Below are 17226 nucleotides of genomic sequence, written 5' to 3' on the forward strand. Positions count from 1 at the left end.
CGTCACGATGCAAGATGGCGACGTCCATGGCACAGAACAAACTTCCCTTCCTGAAAGAGCAAATGTCAGCTGCTTTTGGAAAAAGCAGCGTTGTCGTGAAATTCGTAGCAGTGTCCGTGACACTTGGCTACCTTCTCTCATTTCTGACATATGTAGTGTCGTTCATAACCATAAATCCAGGCTTTGCAATGCCCCCGAATTTTAGTTTTTACTCGTTTTTCACCTACTGTTTCATCGAGTTTCATTTCTGGGATGTTCTCATCGATATCGCGGTCGTCATTCTTTGTGGCAAGCTGTTGGAGCCTTTGTGGGGTGCTTTGGACATGCTCATCTTTTTCCTGATTGTCAATGTTGCTGTTGGAATCCTCACAGCTATGTGTTATTTGCTTGTCTACCTAGTTACCGAGGACGAGCGTATCTTGTTCACAGTGAATATTCATGGACTGGCTGGCTATATTGCTGGATTTTCTGTGGCAGTAAAACAGGTGATGCCAGATCACATTTTAGTTACATCTCCTTTTGGCAAACTGAGAAACACTCACATTCCACTTCTGCTATTTATCATCTCTATCATTCTGCAACTGGTTCATGTGCTTGATGGACCATATCCCATCTTGTTCGGATGGGGGATAGTTGTGTCTTGGGTGTACCTGAGATTCTACCAAAAACACAGCAATGGGAACCGAGGTGACATGGCTGATAACTTTACGTTTGCAAGGTAATTTTTATCACATATAAACTTGTTAAATCATCAGCCGTAAAGGATGTATGATGGTATGGAGAAAGATTTTGTCACTGTTGCTGTCAGCTGTCCAAAGTCAAAGTCTTTCAAGTTCTGTTTGGTCTAGTAAGCCCAGTTAATATTATTAATAATAACAGTCCATGTAGGAAAACTATTATAAGCTTTACTGAAAAAAGTGATGCTAAGGGCCACGTTTAGTCTAGTAGAGTAAAAGTACAAGTTTATAGCAATCATATTGTGCTGTTTAATTCCCTGTATATATCACTCAAGGCTGAAGTATGATTAATATATAATGAGAGACATTTCTGTTGTCTCATTATGAAAAGCAAAATCTATGCTCAAGTACACCGTGATATATTTAGGGCTTGGATGGTGTCATTATATTATCATAAGTATTGATTTGTGTTCATCATTAATCAAATCAAATTCATAACACTATCAAGAACTGCCAGCCTTTTCAAAAGTGTGTACATTTTATGGTATTGATCAGCTATTGATTATGAGTAATTCAGATGGAATGTTATCACTTGTCAATACTTGTAAAATAACTTTGTTTATTTTTAGCTTCTTTCCGCGACAAGTTCAACCACTGATAGCTATATTATCAAATACCGTCTTCATGGGATTGGTGAAGATCAAGCTGTGTAAGAAACCACAGAGGCGATATGATGTGAGCTCACCGTCAACTATCACCATTAGCCTCCCTGGGACTGACCCACAGGACGCTGAGAGAAGGAGGTGAGTTGTACTGATGGGGTTGTGTGAGAGGAGACCGATTGTAATGATATGATTGTGAGTGGAGGATGGTTGTACTGATGTGATTTTAAGGGTAAGATGGTTCACAGGCAAATTGTAGAGCAAATAGGGTTGTGGAACAGAGAGAAAAATGACCAGTCTTCCTATATGCAAGTGAAGCAAGCAAAGGTTGGCAACATACTTCCCTCGCTTTGGTTTGAAAAATATCTTTAATGTCAAAACAAAATAGAGCCACCATCAAAGGTAGACACCCATTTCCTCAAAGGGTTTTGCTCTCAGATTTCAAACTTCATGTTTAATAATTACTCGCGTAAAATATATTTTATTCAACATTTTAAGAGCCACTCATGGCATATTGAATCGTTCTTCGCCTCCATTACCCCTGCCAGCTTCCAGTTCAACAGAGTGAAGGAACAGGGGATTTAAATCTAAATATACTTGTTGAATCATATGTCCGCCATTTGGAAAGTTACCTCTTTCTTTCATTCACCAACTACGTCAAAAGTGTTTTTTCTTCAGAATAAATGTTACAAAAATTCTAACAATAACGACGGCAGATAAGATAAATAATCTTCAACAGTTTAATGGTAAAATTAGGCAATATGATATTTCTTTTTAATTTCTGCTTATTCTTATTCCTTCACTCCGTTGAAGCAGAAGCTGGCAGGGGTAATGGAAGCAAAGAGCGGTTTTATATGCCATGAATGGCGCTTTAATTGTTGAATAAAATATATTTTACGTGAGTAATTATTATATATGAGGTTGTAACTCTGAGAGCACAACCCTGTGAGGAATTGGGCGTCTGCCTTTGATGGTTGCGATATTTTGTTTTGACATAAAATATTTTTTTAACCGAAGCGAGGGAAGTATGTTGCCAAGCTTTGCTCGCTTCGCTTGCATATAGGAAGACTGGTAATTTTTCTCTCTGTTGCGCAACCCTATTTGCTACAGTTTGCCTGTGGATGGTTGTACCTTAGTGACTGTGTGAGAGGAGGACAGTTGTTGTACTGATGTGATTGTGTTATGATGGTTGTACTGATGTGATCGTGTGAGGATGATGGTTGTACTGATGTGATTGTGAGGATGACAGTTGTACTGATGCGATTGTGTGAGGATGGTTGTACTGATGTGATCGTGTGAGGATGATGGTTGTACTGATGTGATTGTGAGGATGATGGTTGTACTGATGTGATTGTGTGAGGATGGTTGTACTGATGTGATTGTGTGCGGATGGTTGTACTGATGTGATTGTGTGCGGATGGTTGTACTGATGTGATTGTGTGAGGATGATGGTTGTACTGATGTGATAGTGAGGATGACGGTTGTACTGATGTGATTGTGTGAGAATGACGGTTGTACTGATGTGATTGTGTGAGGATGACGGTTGTACTGATGTGACTGTGTGAGAGGACTGAAGCTGGACTGTTAAAATTGTGTGAGCAGAGCTACAGGAGGAAGGATATTCTACTGCCAAGAAGAGGTACCTTGATATGACATAATTTTGTGAATCTAAACAGAAGCGAAGTTACACTCACTAATATCCAACCTTTATTTCAGGCAATTGGCTCTGAAGGCTCTCAACGATAGGTTGAGTAAGAGTGACAGTCCTGCCAACTGGCCAACCATGGAGGATGACAGCGCCAGCACCGAGCAGTCTCAGAACTCCTCCCCAGAGAAGAGCGTCAAGCCAGCTCCAGTCGCAGTTCCAGTGCCTGAAAAAACAGCAACACCTGAGCAACTCCCTGTTCCCAACTTTGCTGAGAATGCTCGCGAGGCCTCCCAGGAGAAGACATAGGGAGCTAGTTGTGTTGTTGTGTGAGACTGTGATTTGTATGGGTGTGATGAAGTTTTGTGTATGGACTCTCTGCCTATTAGATAACACTGGGAAGAATAGCTTAGTAACACTGAACAGATTGTCATGAAGAATTTAATTTCTGGGGTAAAACATTAGCATGGCTGTGTGTAATATTTTGCTTGTGTAATTTGTCTTATTACAGATGCCCTCTAGCTGATCAGATCACAGCTTAGAGAAGATGGTCTTATGTAAATTGCGTGAGATATCAGATCTGGTGCTTTCTCGTCTTCACTTGAGGCCAGAGCAGGTGTCTTGTTGAATATCAAATCTGAAACCATATCAGGTGCCCTCGAGCTGTCAAGCTGACCGGTCAGAGATCCGAGGATTTCCCCTCTGCTATCTCGGTCTGAGATCAGAGCTGGTCACCAACAGGACATTACTGCATTGTTCTTCATGGGTGCTTCACTGGAAATATAATGCTCAATTGAACAGTTATTGTATCTATAATCAGATGAGTTACAGGTAGTCATCAAGTCACACCAAGAGACTAGAGGACCTTATGTACCACATGGCCTAAATATGTCATGTGAGAATTCTCTTAAACATTTCACTACAAATGAACAGTTGAGTAATTATTATGAACGTCTACACCCATGTTATTTGTTAAATGGCTTCTTGATTGCTTGTTTATCTTGTGTAATGAGACAAACTATGTCCTAAAATATTGCCAGTATGTATATCCTTATTTGATAGAAAGCCTCTCAGAGCCATGTCTGTTTAACAAACAACCCATGAAGATCCGGGTTAGAATTGGTCTTCAGCAACCCATGCTTGTCATAAGAGGCGACTATCGGGACCGGGTGGTCAGGCTCGGTGACCTGGTTGACACATGTCATCGTATCCAATTTGCGTAGATCAGTACTCATGCTGTTGATCACTGGATTGTCTGGTCCAGATTCGATTATTTACAGACCGCCGCCATGTAGCTGGAATGTTGCTGAGTGCGACGTAAAACTAAACTCACTCACTCACTGTTTAAAAAATGGCCAAGTACTGGTAAAAGCCATGTTTCTTTAAAGGTTTTTCAACTGTAACTCTTGATAATCTGTTCAGTGAAGCTTTTTGGGAAGGTTTACTTAATGAACTATCTTCTGGATGTGGGCATTTTCACTATCTGTTACTACCATATATGCTCCTGAATGTACACAAAGTTTCAATATACACCCCTTGGGTATTATCATGCAGGTCGTTACTACCTTATTCTCTACAATGAGTTCCGTGTGCACTTATGAAAGTTTCAAAGGTAATCACCTAAAAATGCAATACAAAAATTTTCAGAGATAGAGTTTTAAAGAGGAAACTTCAAATATCAAATGAAACAAAATTGTTTTCGCAAATATTGACAATACGATCGTAACCTTGTGTAGTCTGCTGTTTCCTGTAATAGTAACTAAGAAAATACTGAAGTTTGTGGTCTTAGTTGGACATTTGTGAATATTGATTACACCTTGGTGTAGAATCGGGACAGGGCACTTATGGCAAATAGGGTAGTTAACACTGCAAGTATCAAAACTGGTATGTAGTGTGAATGCCTGAGAATAGATGTAGTCTTTTGTAGCAGTAATGTTATTAGTTCCGCTTTTAGTTATGCTGTGCTTATACTGGTTATTCATTACATTTGAGACGGATAAGATATATACATTTGATGCTTCACAAACATTCTTCGAGCATTTATGGTAGGTGTTTTGAGGGGTTAAGCTCAGGTTTGGATCTACTTTTGCAGGTGTTGTTTTCAGATTGCAGCTTTGTTTTCATTGGTCAGCATTTGTGTTTGAAGTTGTTCAGCAGCATATTTTAAAATAGGTATTTCATTTGCCATATTTTTAGTTTTATAAAAATTTGAATCTCTTTTTGTTCCAAATCTCAGTAAAGAAGTGTTAAGATATTGTTTCATTATAAAGATATATAACATTCCATCATGATTTTGGTTCATTGTTTAAGGGGACAGTGGGGTAGTCTAGTGGTTAAAGTGTACATGAGACACTGAGGACCTGGGTTTGATTCCCTACATGGGTACAATGTGTGAAGCCCATTTCTGGTGTCGCCTGCCATGGTATTGCTGGAATATTGTCAAAAGCAGTGTAAAACCATACTCACTCACATTTTAAAGTGTGAACCCTGCATATGTGGCCAGAGCAAGCTTTTCGTATGGACAAAAAGTTGAACCATGTATTGTGACATGCCCTATCACCTGAACAATGAGATAAAATACAGGCACTCTGTTTAGGTCAGCTGATTTGAAAATTGTCCACATGTTATATGAATATAATCTAAAAAAAATATTTATTTTTTCAAACCTTAACAAATTTAGAACATGTTTTAAGAAATTGTGAATGTAACAGATATGATTCCTATCCAGTTTTCTTGATTGTGTTACTTCCAAAAATATCATGTATGTGTTATAGATTACAGTGTGTTTGCTAAGACCATAAGCCAAACTGAAGTAGCCATTGTGGCCAGCTGATTGTAGGTTGAATATTTATCTAGTTAGGCGTAGGTGTTTGTACTATTTGTAGATACTTGTCAAAGTCGTTTAATTTATTTCGCCATAACTGAAAACAGATAGAGCACAGAGGCTGAACTGGGAGAAAATTGATATTTGTGGAGTCAACAATTCTGAGGCAGATTGTTTCCCAAAATGTTACAGTTGGATGTTTATGTTAAATATTTCATTATGTTGACGTCTTTGTTTGGAAGGAGTGCTTGGTGTACATACGAGTTGGTGTTGTTATTTTTTCATAATGTGATTTTATTGAACTTCTGTACATATATTATATGTATAATTTACAGTTTGTAAAAGATCATGTGTTTAGTCATGGCATCCTTCTGTCCATTTTCAGCTATATAAATCCAACTTGTTTCACTAAATTTGGCCACTCAGATATATCTGAATATTCAATGCTTGCCATTTACTCAATTCGTCTCCATGGAGACAATTTGGTATCAGTCGAATAGAGTGTAGTTTTTATTATTTTTATGTTTATAAATTTGAAATAAGGTTTTGATACTGATCAGTATAGTTTTATGAATTGTTTTGGTCAAAAGGCTACAAGTAATTTACAATATGATTTTGTGTATTTAGGGTCAGTTCAGTTTAGTGCTTGTATAGCAAGCTCAGCAAAACACATTGCCAACACTAACCAAGGCATTGACGTAGCTTTACTTCCTACAGATTGAGGGGTAGCCTGATGGTTAAAGTGTCAGCTGAAGACCCGGGTTCGAATCACCACATGGGTACAGTGTGTGAAGTCCATTTCTGGTGTTCCCCCATGATATTGCTGGAATATTGCCAAAAGCAGCGTAAAACCATACTCACTCCAACAGAGGGAAGTCTGTGCAGGGACACCTTGTTATTCAAGATCGTTTGGTCCACCAACCTTGTATTCTCGATACTTTGCTGAGAACATGAAGATATATCTGCAGAACATTGTAACTATTTTTTCCATATCCAGTCCAATAATTCTTCATTCGGATGTTTTCACTAGGAATGCTTATAAGGGTTCACTGTACATAGTTAATCTTACAATACAAATAATTGTTATTTATTTAATACAATTAATCTATGTAGATGTATAAATGAGATTAGATGAGCTGACAAATGGATACAACCATGGTAACCCTGAGTAAAGGAAGCAGAGACTCAAGATGTTCTTTCACGTCCTTACACATACATGATGTCGGAAGTTACACTAGGAAATATGAAATCATAACAAGCAAATCATGGTTGACTATCGATGTATTCCATATTATGACCTGACCCAAGTCTTTGGACCAGTGATGTATATATGTGCTTACAGTTATTACCCTGTGTACATTCTTGTGTGGAAACAGATGGTCTTGTTCTATGTGCCAGTGGTCTTTATTGGAAATCATTTGAGAATTGACTTTGGTGTATTCTCTCTATGTATTGAGGTATAAAAGTAAAAATAGATTGTCAGTTCTTATTAATAAATAAGTCGAGAACAATAAATTCGCAGACTGTATTTTAATCATCAGCACTAAAAGACTAGCTGCTGGTACTGCCGGCATTAGTCAGCTCTATGCTACAACATAGGCCCCACCCACTCTGGTATCAGCCAATCAGGAGACAGCAGTGGATGTGGCGTCATGCATTTTGGTTCCTGGAAGCTTTGTTTTGTTGAAATGACCTGGAGTTACTTTATTATCAATCAAAATTTAGAATTATGTTTTAGAATCAGTTTATAATCATGACACATAAAATATTGAATGTGGCAAGTGATGAGTAATGAAGACCACTAACAGGAGCTAATCTCTCATTCATGGAAAGGTAATTTTTGAAGGATGTTTATTTGTACCTTGCCATTATGACGAGGCTACAGTCCCAGTTCCTTATGTACATTGCTCAATATGAAATGAACATATGGATACAGACAATAGAATTATGAAAATATCTGTTTTGGATTACTGGCCAGTGTTAATCCAGATCACCTGACAATTACATTTTCGATTCCCCGACATCTAGCCCATTTCTGGTGTCCCCTGCCGTGACATTGAAAGAATACTGCTAAAAGCGGCGTTAAACTAAACTAAACTAAACTCACTCATTATTGGCTCATTCAACTGATCAGTGTGATCTATTCTGAACTCCCTGGGAAGGATACAACCCAAGCGGCATTACATATCATGTTAAGACGTTGAAACTACAACTGTTGATCATGTTGATAGCATAAAACTTGGATTACTATTCACAAAGTCCTTTCAACTGTTGCATGTCTACAAGATTTCACAAGAAAATACATGTTTTTGACTATTTAAGTTTATGTGTTATGCTGTTTTTTGTACATGTTGCTATCAAGTTGTTGGGTACAAGTCACAGACTATCTGTTTCACTGTTTTCAACCTGTGTTGTGTCCCCTCATTGGGTACCTGTACATATAGTGTGTATTATATGTAGTACCTCAAGTGGTTGCTGTCATAAAGGCATGTTACACTGTCTGGAAGCAGTATTTATATGTAACCATGGTAACTGTGGAAATACATAATTTTATAAGTTTTGTCAAATACTCTCAAAGATGAATACATAAAGTTGCTTGTAAACTGAGGATTGTTTGTTTTCTCTTGCCCTCAGTAATATGTGGTCAGTTTTAATTCCTGGATGGATGTGCTTTTAAAGGAGAATACTAGGCAATTGCAATAATTTGCTGGGTGAAAGATAAAGTCATCAGAAACATGTACCCCAATTTTTATTTCAAAAATACCGGTATGGTTTATTATGTTTTTAGCGCGCAAACAGTTTCTGTTAACTGAGCTTCTGCCATTATGCATATTCCGCTGGAACTTACGTGACCTTTCCGCTCGTGACGTCATATGTGACAAGCGTCCGCCATATTGTCAAAGAACAAGCGCTACAGTAATACAAATCGTGTTGTTTCTGTCGTTGTTTCTGATGGTGTATTCCGTTGCCTGGGGGTGCACGGAATCATCAAACAATGGAAAGAGACACAATTTCTTCCGTTTTCCAAGTAAAGAGACAAATTTAGGCAGGAGAAATGTTCCGATCATTCGGAGTCGGATGCATATGAAAGAGACATGCACACATGGGGTATGAAAATCCAAAAGCTTGACTGAAGAAGGAAGAAGTACCCACGAGATTCATTTATACTCCATCATTCCCTGTTACAACTTACTGTCAGTGGTATTTTTAACATAAGATTAAAGTCCGATTGCCAGTCGAATTGCCCCCGCTACAAATTGCCCCAGCAAATTTGGGAAAATTGCCCCGGAGTTTTGTTTTGTTCAAATTGCCCCAGGTGGTAGTCAAAATGCCCCAATTTATTTAAAATGATTAAATATAGGCCATAAATGCATAGTTTTGTCAACTTTGATATTATGTTCCGCATATGAAAGTATTTACATAGTTATGAGTTCACTAATGGAACCTTATCAGGATTTTTTCCCAAATAACTGTTATATGAAGAACCTGATATCAAAGTTGGCAAAAACTATGCATTTACGGGATATATTTAATCATTTTAAATATATTTGACCAAGATGGAATGAATGACCAAATGTGCTGGCGCCATTTTGTAGCTGGGGCAGTCGACTGGTAGTGAGTGGTACCCATGAGATATATATTATCAAAGTCAGTGAGAGATTTCACATAAGCTTGAACATGTTTAGCTATAATGTTCTTTTTGGTTTGGAGCCCTAAATGCTGCAGTCTACCCGAAACATTGCCGAATATTATTATTTTTCCTTATCCTGACTCATGCTTATTTGCTTGTCTTCTTCTTCTGGCGAACCTAGTGGAACACTTGTATCTCCCAATTGAAGTTCCCTTCAATGAAAAATCACTCATTAGTACACACCACGAGTTACCTCCCTTTCTGCAAGCGCGGGAACGAGGGCGCCACCCAATCCCATGTGCCTCACTCTCTCCTTCTTCGCCCAGTGAGCTGTACGTGAGAGCGCCTGTGTCTCCCAACACACTATATCCTTTATTTATATTTAGTTAGTTCCTCTTATACGTTAGTATAGAGGTATTACTAGTATATTTATTCAATTTGCATTGATTATTAATTGTGTTTCTGCTGTTTATTCACGCTTCGCCGTGATTGTTCAGTAGGCTACATTAATGAAAAATTGCACAGAATGTAAACTATGTTATTCTGATACCGATCCTCATTTAAAATGCCCTAGTTGCATTACTCCATGTTCCTTTGATTCTCGTTGTAAATTTTGTTTCAATTTACCAATCTCTGCCTTTGACAAATATTTATGTTCCGTTTATAGACGGAAGGCAGATAAATCTCGTAAACAGAATTCAAACATGGCTAGTAGATCGCAAATTAATGTTCCAAGTCAACTGTTGACTGAGGACACGCCACCGGCTGGTGACATGCCTGAGTTTCCCTCGGCGGATAAGCCTGGGACGCAGTCCGCTATGTCCAAGAAGCGACCTGCATCTCAAGAGCTGCCGTCTTCCCAGTCCAAGTCGAGGAAACCATCCATATCATCTCATACACTGCGTACACCAAGATCTACAGCTGCATCTAAAGGGAAGTCAACAAAATCTTATAATTTTGCCTCTGATATCTTACCAGTTACAGAATTAGCATTATATGATGATGATTTGCCAATTATCATTCCAGAAGTTCGTCACAAGAAACGGCCCGTTTCTGCGACTGTCACCTCAGCGCAGATGAACACACAACCGGAGATGCCAACACTATCACCAGAAATTTTATCTGAGGGTCCCGTCACCTCTGCAGAGAGACATCCCTCATCACCGCAGACCGCTTCAGACGACTCGATCAACCAGATAATGAGTTACGGCTACGGCTTACAGAGGCCTCAGAGCCACGGGCCTCAGATCCCACCCCATATCAAGTCATACAGGGCCTCAGAGCCCGCCTTGGCTTCGCGTAGGGCCTCTGAGCCCATAGACGCTGGCCCGCCGGCGAAGGGCAACCCTGCCCGGAGTGAGCTCTTTGCATAAGGTATCCCAGGCCGCCTCCGTGAAGGAGCTAGAGCCTCACCTTTTGCAAGAGGCTTCGCGGAGAAGGAGTGCTTCGCCGAGCACGCACCTTGTCATTCACGAAGGGCGGTCGCGAAGCAAGCGCCATATGTCGGATCGGACACTGACTCCAGACATTCGGCGTGGGGCGCGAAGGCTAAGTGGTTCTACATCGCCTAGAAGACGTTACGTAGCCCTCAGCGTTCGAGAAGTCCAGAAGCGTCTGCGAAGCCATCACCGTTCACGAAGCCCACAGTCTCCGCGAAGGATGTCTTCTCCAAGGTCTACATACACTAGCCACTCGTCAGTCCGTTCTCCTCAGTCCTCACATTCTTTTTCCTACAGATCGAGGACTCCGACATACGACCATACGTCAGAGGAGGACGATGGTATCATTTTCTCAGAGGCTGAGATAAGGTATTGGATGGTAAACGAATTACAACTGGCCTCCCCCTCTAAGAACGAGGATACAGCCCAAACTTACCTGATGAAAGATGATGATGTAGATCATATCACCGTGCCTCCTTATGGATCCTATCGCAGCCGTTCCTGCTAAACTGGATACAGCCTACTCCAAATCTGCTAAAACCCAACTTACCCATTTACCGTTCTTCAATGCCAAGAATTTTTATGGACATAATATGGAGCCCTTTTTCAAGACTCAGGAGATTGATGAAAACTTTAAACTTATCAGTGATTCCAAGTCCAGAAGTTATAGGGTAGATGATCGCAAGATGGCCCAGTTAGATACCATTGCCAGAAGGATGTTCTTCGGACTTAATAGATCTAGGACTATTAACGAGACTCTCATCACCAAGTTCAAGAACTCTACGAATGAGGAGGGCAGGATGATCTATTCAGCTCTACTTATGCAGAGAAAAGATCAACAATTCCTTACAGACCATCTTTCAGCACTTACTGAAACTACCACCATGACACGTCGGCAAGGATTACTAGCCTCCTGCTCTTGGAATAAACAATTCACAGAGCCCCTGTACACAGCTCCATGGTCTTCACCCTTACTCTTTGGTGGCAACATTAACAAGGTCTCCAAGGAAGTATCTAAAGATTCTAGAGAAGTACTCATGATTAAATCTATGGATACGTTAGCGAACGTCTTTAAACAATCAGCACAGTGGTACTCGGGTAAGTCTAAGTTTTCAGGGCTACAGAGAGCACGGGATAAGAAATTAGCGGCTGTTAATAATCCCAAGGATTCTTTTCGTCGCCCATACAACAAGTTCAGAGGAGGATCAGCTAGAGGCAGATCATCCAGAGGTGCCCGTGGATTTAAACGATGAAAGTCAGGTTCGGAACGACTGGAGTCTTCCACCCCCAGTCGTCCCAGTACAACCTTCTCAAGTGGGTGGACGTCTACAACTACACTGGGAAAACTGGGGAATACTTCAAGATCCGTATGTATCCAACATCCTTCAGTACGGATATCGTCTACAACTCAAGGCCAAGCCACCGTTAACAGTCAACCCACCAGGGTTCAACGTTCATCTGGCACAACTACCGATGTTAAGAGAAACAGTTCAGTCTCTACTAAACAAACAGGCCTTAGAAGTTCTCGATCAGCGAAACATCATACCAGGTTTCTACTCCCCAGTTTTCCTAGTGCCGAAAAAGAATTCCAAAGAGAAGTATCGTCTCATTTACAACATGAGCACATTCAACAGAGAATTTCTATGCAAACCACCAGCGTTTCGCATGATACATTTACCTCAACTCCGTCATCTAATTCGTCCTCTAGATTACATGGTAAGTATAGATCTGGAGGACGCATACCTACACATTCCGATTCATCCCAGTTGAAGGAAATATCTGAGATTTATGCTAGACGGCATACACTACCAATGGAAAGTACTTCCCTTCGGAATCACTTCGGCCCCATGGATATTCGCGAGAGTAACCAAGCCTATTGTCTCATACCTACATCGTCAAGGCCTGCGGAGTGCATTTTACCTAGACGACGGTATACAGGTGGATCCAGATCCACAGCGTCTCAGACTACAGCTGAACTTTACAATCAAGCTACTAACGCAGTTAGGCTGGTTAGTAAATCTACTCAAGTCGGACCTAGAGCCCACGCAGGATCTGCAGTTTCTAGGTATACGATTCCTTACAGCTCAGAATCGTATGGTAGTCCCGGAGGACAGATGGATCAAGATACAACAACTGATCCCCCAAGCCCTACTCTCTCCGTTACCACTACGACAGTGGCAGTGTCTACTGGGACTACCCACATCAGCTCAAGACTTGACACTCAGAGGCAGGCTTCAATTGCGTCCATTACAAGTCCTCATCAATGCCCATCTCGAGGACCCTCTACCGTTCAGTCTACCAGATTACGTCAAACCACATCTACTCTGGTGGACCAAGAGATTGAATGTCTGCGCAGGCGTCTCCTTAGTAGAGCCGGAATTGAAAACACATCTCTACGTGGACGCGTCACTAAAAGGTTGGGGAGCCCACCTTACCGGCAAGTCAGCATCAGGCCTATGGAGCATTCAAGAGAGCTTATGTCACATAAATCTGCGAGAGATGCAAGCAGTCATAAATGCCATAGATCACTGGAGCAACCGGTTACAGAACGCTCAGTTAATGATTCACACAGACAACTCAACAGTGGCATTTTATGTGAACAAACAAGGGTCAACAAGATCACTGAATCTACTCACTCTATGTTTCAGACTGTTCGATTTAGTCGACAGTCTAAACATACGTATCAAAGCCTGCCACATTCCAGGAGCAAAGAATGTGTTAGCAGATGCTCTCTCTCAGCCGCACCAACCGTCGCCGACAGAATGGATGCTCCACACAGAGATATTCAATCAGATAATCATGGAAATAGGATCTCCTCTGATAGACCTATTTGCCACCCGATTCAACAATCAACTGACAACCTTCGTATCGCCAGTGCGAGATCCATTAGCTTGGGCAACGGACGCACTAAGCATATCGTGGGAGGGACTAAACGCGTACGCTTTCCCGCCTCCGGCGTTAATCCCACAAGTCTTGCTAAAAATCAGTCAAACGAAGAGCCTCGATCTCATTTTGGTCTCGCCTTACTGGCCAGCGAGAACGTGGTTTCCAGACCTCATACTAGGAATCGGACAACCAGTACTTCAGCTCCCACTGCGCTCCAATCTACTGATACATCCGCACACCAAACAAGTGCACAAAACACCAGAAGCATGTGGATTGTATCAAGGCATGTTTGAATAAGAGAGGTTATTCCACCAGAGCGGCGAAGGCAGTCACGCTTGCACTACGTAACTCTACTCGTAACTTGTCGATGACAAATGGCTCAGATTTGTCAATTATGCTGCTAAGAAAGGATTTTCAGCCAGATTTGCTACACATCCTCAAGTGGCAGATTTCTTATGTTTCCTACGTCAAACTAAGAATCTAAAAGGATCTACACTGTCCACTTATCTTGCAGCCATAAGTTCAGTCATAACTATGAGAACGGGCGTCAAATTGACCAAAACTCCGGAGTTACTCGCTTTGTTACGTGCCTTTCGATTGGAAGACCAGAAACGGAAGTTTCAAGCGCCAGCCTGGGATCTAAATGTTGTACTTCAACACCTCACAAGTGAGGCTTAAGAGCCATTGTTATCTGCGTCATATGAATCATTGACCCACAAAACCTTATTCCTGCTAGCGTTAGCCACTGCCGCCAGGATGTCTGAAATTCACGCTTTGGATTACGAGAGAACACGATTTGATGATATTCATAACATCGCTCATCTGGGACTTCGCTGGGATTTTATAGCGAAAAATCAACTACCAGGTCAACCAGACAGGTTGTTCCATGTCCCAGCTCTCTCATCCATACTTGGATCGCAGGATACGATGGACTTATCACTTTGCCCTGTACGTGCACTGAAAATATATCTCCAAAGATCCAAGCAAAGTAGAGGGAAATTCAAAAGATTGTTTATCCCTATATCTACCGCTTCACAGACAGAAGTGTCGTGCACTACCATCTCTATTTGGATCAGAACTGTCATACTAAGAGCCTACAAGGCAGCTGGACTGGACCCTCCAAGTGCTACTAATCCTCACGAAATTAGAGCACTAGCTTCAACTTTGGCTTTACATGGAAATTGCTCATTGAATACCATTATGGAGGGATGTTTTTGGAGATCCGATGTGGTGTTTGCCAACCACTATCTGAGAGATATCACCGCCAAGGACGTCTCAGGTATCCACCATTTCGGTCCCATGGTCCTCGCTCAACAGTTGACAGTTCCACGGAGAAGATAAGTCTATCTTGTTGATTTTATACTTATCTGATAACAGTACTAATAGCTACATGCTATCTATATATATTTGCTTAAGTTAAAATATTATCTTAAGCTCAGTACTATGATTCTATATCATAATATATATATACCTACAACTCTTACGAGTTTCTACTATTATATATATGTTCAGCTTAAGTTATTCCTTAAGCTCAGTCATATGTTCATTTCATAACATGTATTAGTTAACAAACTCTCAGTAGTTGGTTACTATTATACAGCTTAAGTTATCATTATACCTTAAGCACAGTTATGTTATAGCTTATATATATGCATATTGTAAGCTTACTACTTTGGTTCTTATAAAAGTATTCATTATAAACTATCAACAGTTTATACTATCACATTAATGGCTTTAGCTTAATTAATGTTCTATATACTTCTACTATATTCAGTAAATTGTAATAACCTATTTTAAAGGCAACTGTTAAATTAACAGCAGGAATTCAGTTCAGTGCCTTCATGAAGTTCCCATACGGTTATTACAATCATCTCAGTTCAAATCACTAATTAGTCAAATCCAAAGTATATAAAATCCCACCTCCTAATCCGTAGGATTCTACAAGCAAATAAGCATGAGTCAGGATAAGGAAAAATATGAAATTTTTAGAGTAAAATTAATATTTTTATACTTATCCTGACTCATGAGGTAAGCCCTCCCGTCCTCCCCACTTAACACTTTGGATTTCTTGGGGGAAAAAAAGTGTTGGGCTCAAAACAAAAAAGGAGAGAGTGAGGCACATGGGCTTGGGTGGCGCCCTCGTTCCCGCGCTTGCAGAAAGGGAGGTAACTCGTGGTGAGTACTAATGAGTGATTTTTTATTGAAGGGAACTTCAATTGGGAAATACAAGTGTTGCACTAGGTTCGCCAGAAGAAGAAGACAAGCAAATAAGCATGAGTCAGGATAAGTATAAAAATATTAATTTTACTCTAAAAATTTCATATTTTGACCTCAAGCGGTGCCTCTGTTTCACTTGATTCTTCTTCTTCATCTTCACTGAAAGATTGTCTTGAAAGATGTAAAATCGGATCTTATTGATACGGTCTAGCATCCATTTCAGAAATGACATCAGGAACATCTTTTACTGCTTCAGAATCCATGGACACTGTTAAGTTGTGAGGTAAAATCAAAGAGAAAGCCATAACCAACAGGCACATATGACGTCATGTCACGTGATACCCCCTCTGCTCATTAACTGTCGGGTACTCGCTCAGGGAGCATGTGATTCTGATTTAGTGTAGTGGAACCTTAAAGGTCACATGCAACCAAAAAATCAAACATAATTAAAACACAATTATCACTTCGAGGGGTTAGTGCCAGAACACCTTAAGTAAATAATTCTGTCAAATTTAGGTAAGGGTATTAAAAAAGCCCATAGCAATCACTGGCTTAATTAGGTGGTTATGCATTAGAGTTCAAACAACTTATCAATGATCTCTCCTTTTGGTATAGACCAGGTTATGCTATGTTAATATACACCGTTCAGTCCTGCTCAACTGCTGTAGCCACGCTTGATATTCTCATGCCATAAACTCTTAACTGGCAGCAGTCGCCTCTGGCAGACTGTGTGGTGTCCATCAAGAATTTCCCTTACCGGTTAAAACAACTGATATGCTGAAGGAATGTTCTGGCTCTTTAGACTTACAGCTGATAAGGACCTCTCTCCGGGATCAGATGGTCTTAATTACTGTTATTCTGTTGTGGCCATATATAAGCGTGCCTCTCCCAGCTGTTTACAGGGTTTGTTTCACACTAGCCAAGGTTAGTTTATTTTGAACCTTGGGAGAGGAGCTATTTTCTAAAGTGTGCGTTTATATTAGGAACATTTACAGTACGGAAATCCCACTCAGACATTACAGGTAAGTCATATCTGTAAATAGAAAATAAGTACTTGTTAAATATAACACACATGAGTGTGGTAATATACTTGTATTTCACTTACGAGATTTGCTGTCTGTATAAAAGTTATTTGCCAGCACTAATTAAAATTGAAACTAAATTGCTTTGATTATTGAGTGTTAGTGTTATCAAATTCAGTGTGTGATATTAGCTAGTCCCTTAGTTTAGTACTCTGGTTTTAGG

General features: G+C 40.4%; 1 protein-coding gene across 1 annotated transcript; it reads left to right on the forward strand.

The window, feature by feature from the left end:
* LOC124291895 (transmembrane protein 115-like) lies at positions 1-4171 on the forward strand. The gene is made up of 3 exons (XM_046728962.1): positions 1-718; positions 1307-1480; positions 3056-4171. Exons 1-3 carry the CDS (start codon positions 15-17, stop codon positions 3291-3293), a joined length of 1116 nt encoding a protein of 371 aa, XP_046584918.1. The 5' UTR covers positions 1-14; the 3' UTR covers positions 3294-4171.
* Positions 4172-17226: the final 13055 nt, after the last annotated feature.

Source organism: Haliotis rubra, unplaced genomic scaffold (assembly GCF_003918875.1).
Source record: "Haliotis rubra isolate DU_JTF1 unplaced genomic scaffold, ASM391887v1 Scf501, whole genome shotgun sequence".
NCBI lineage: Eukaryota > Metazoa > Mollusca > Gastropoda > Lepetellida > Haliotidae > Haliotis > Haliotis rubra.

Excerpts from the sequence above, each read along its gene's own strand:
- LOC124291895 (XM_046728962.1), top strand. The coding sequence starts at position 15 with ATGGCGACGTCCATGGCACAGAACAAACTTCCCTTCCTGAAAGAGCAA. Across the intron at positions 719-1,306 it reads GATAACTTTACGTTTGCAAG|CTTCTTTCCGCGACAAGTTC; the intron begins GTAATTTTTATC and ends GTTTATTTTTAG. Across the intron at positions 1,481-3,055 it reads CAGGACGCTGAGAGAAGGAG|GCAATTGGCTCTGAAGGCTC; the intron begins GTGAGTTGTACT and ends CCTTTATTTCAG.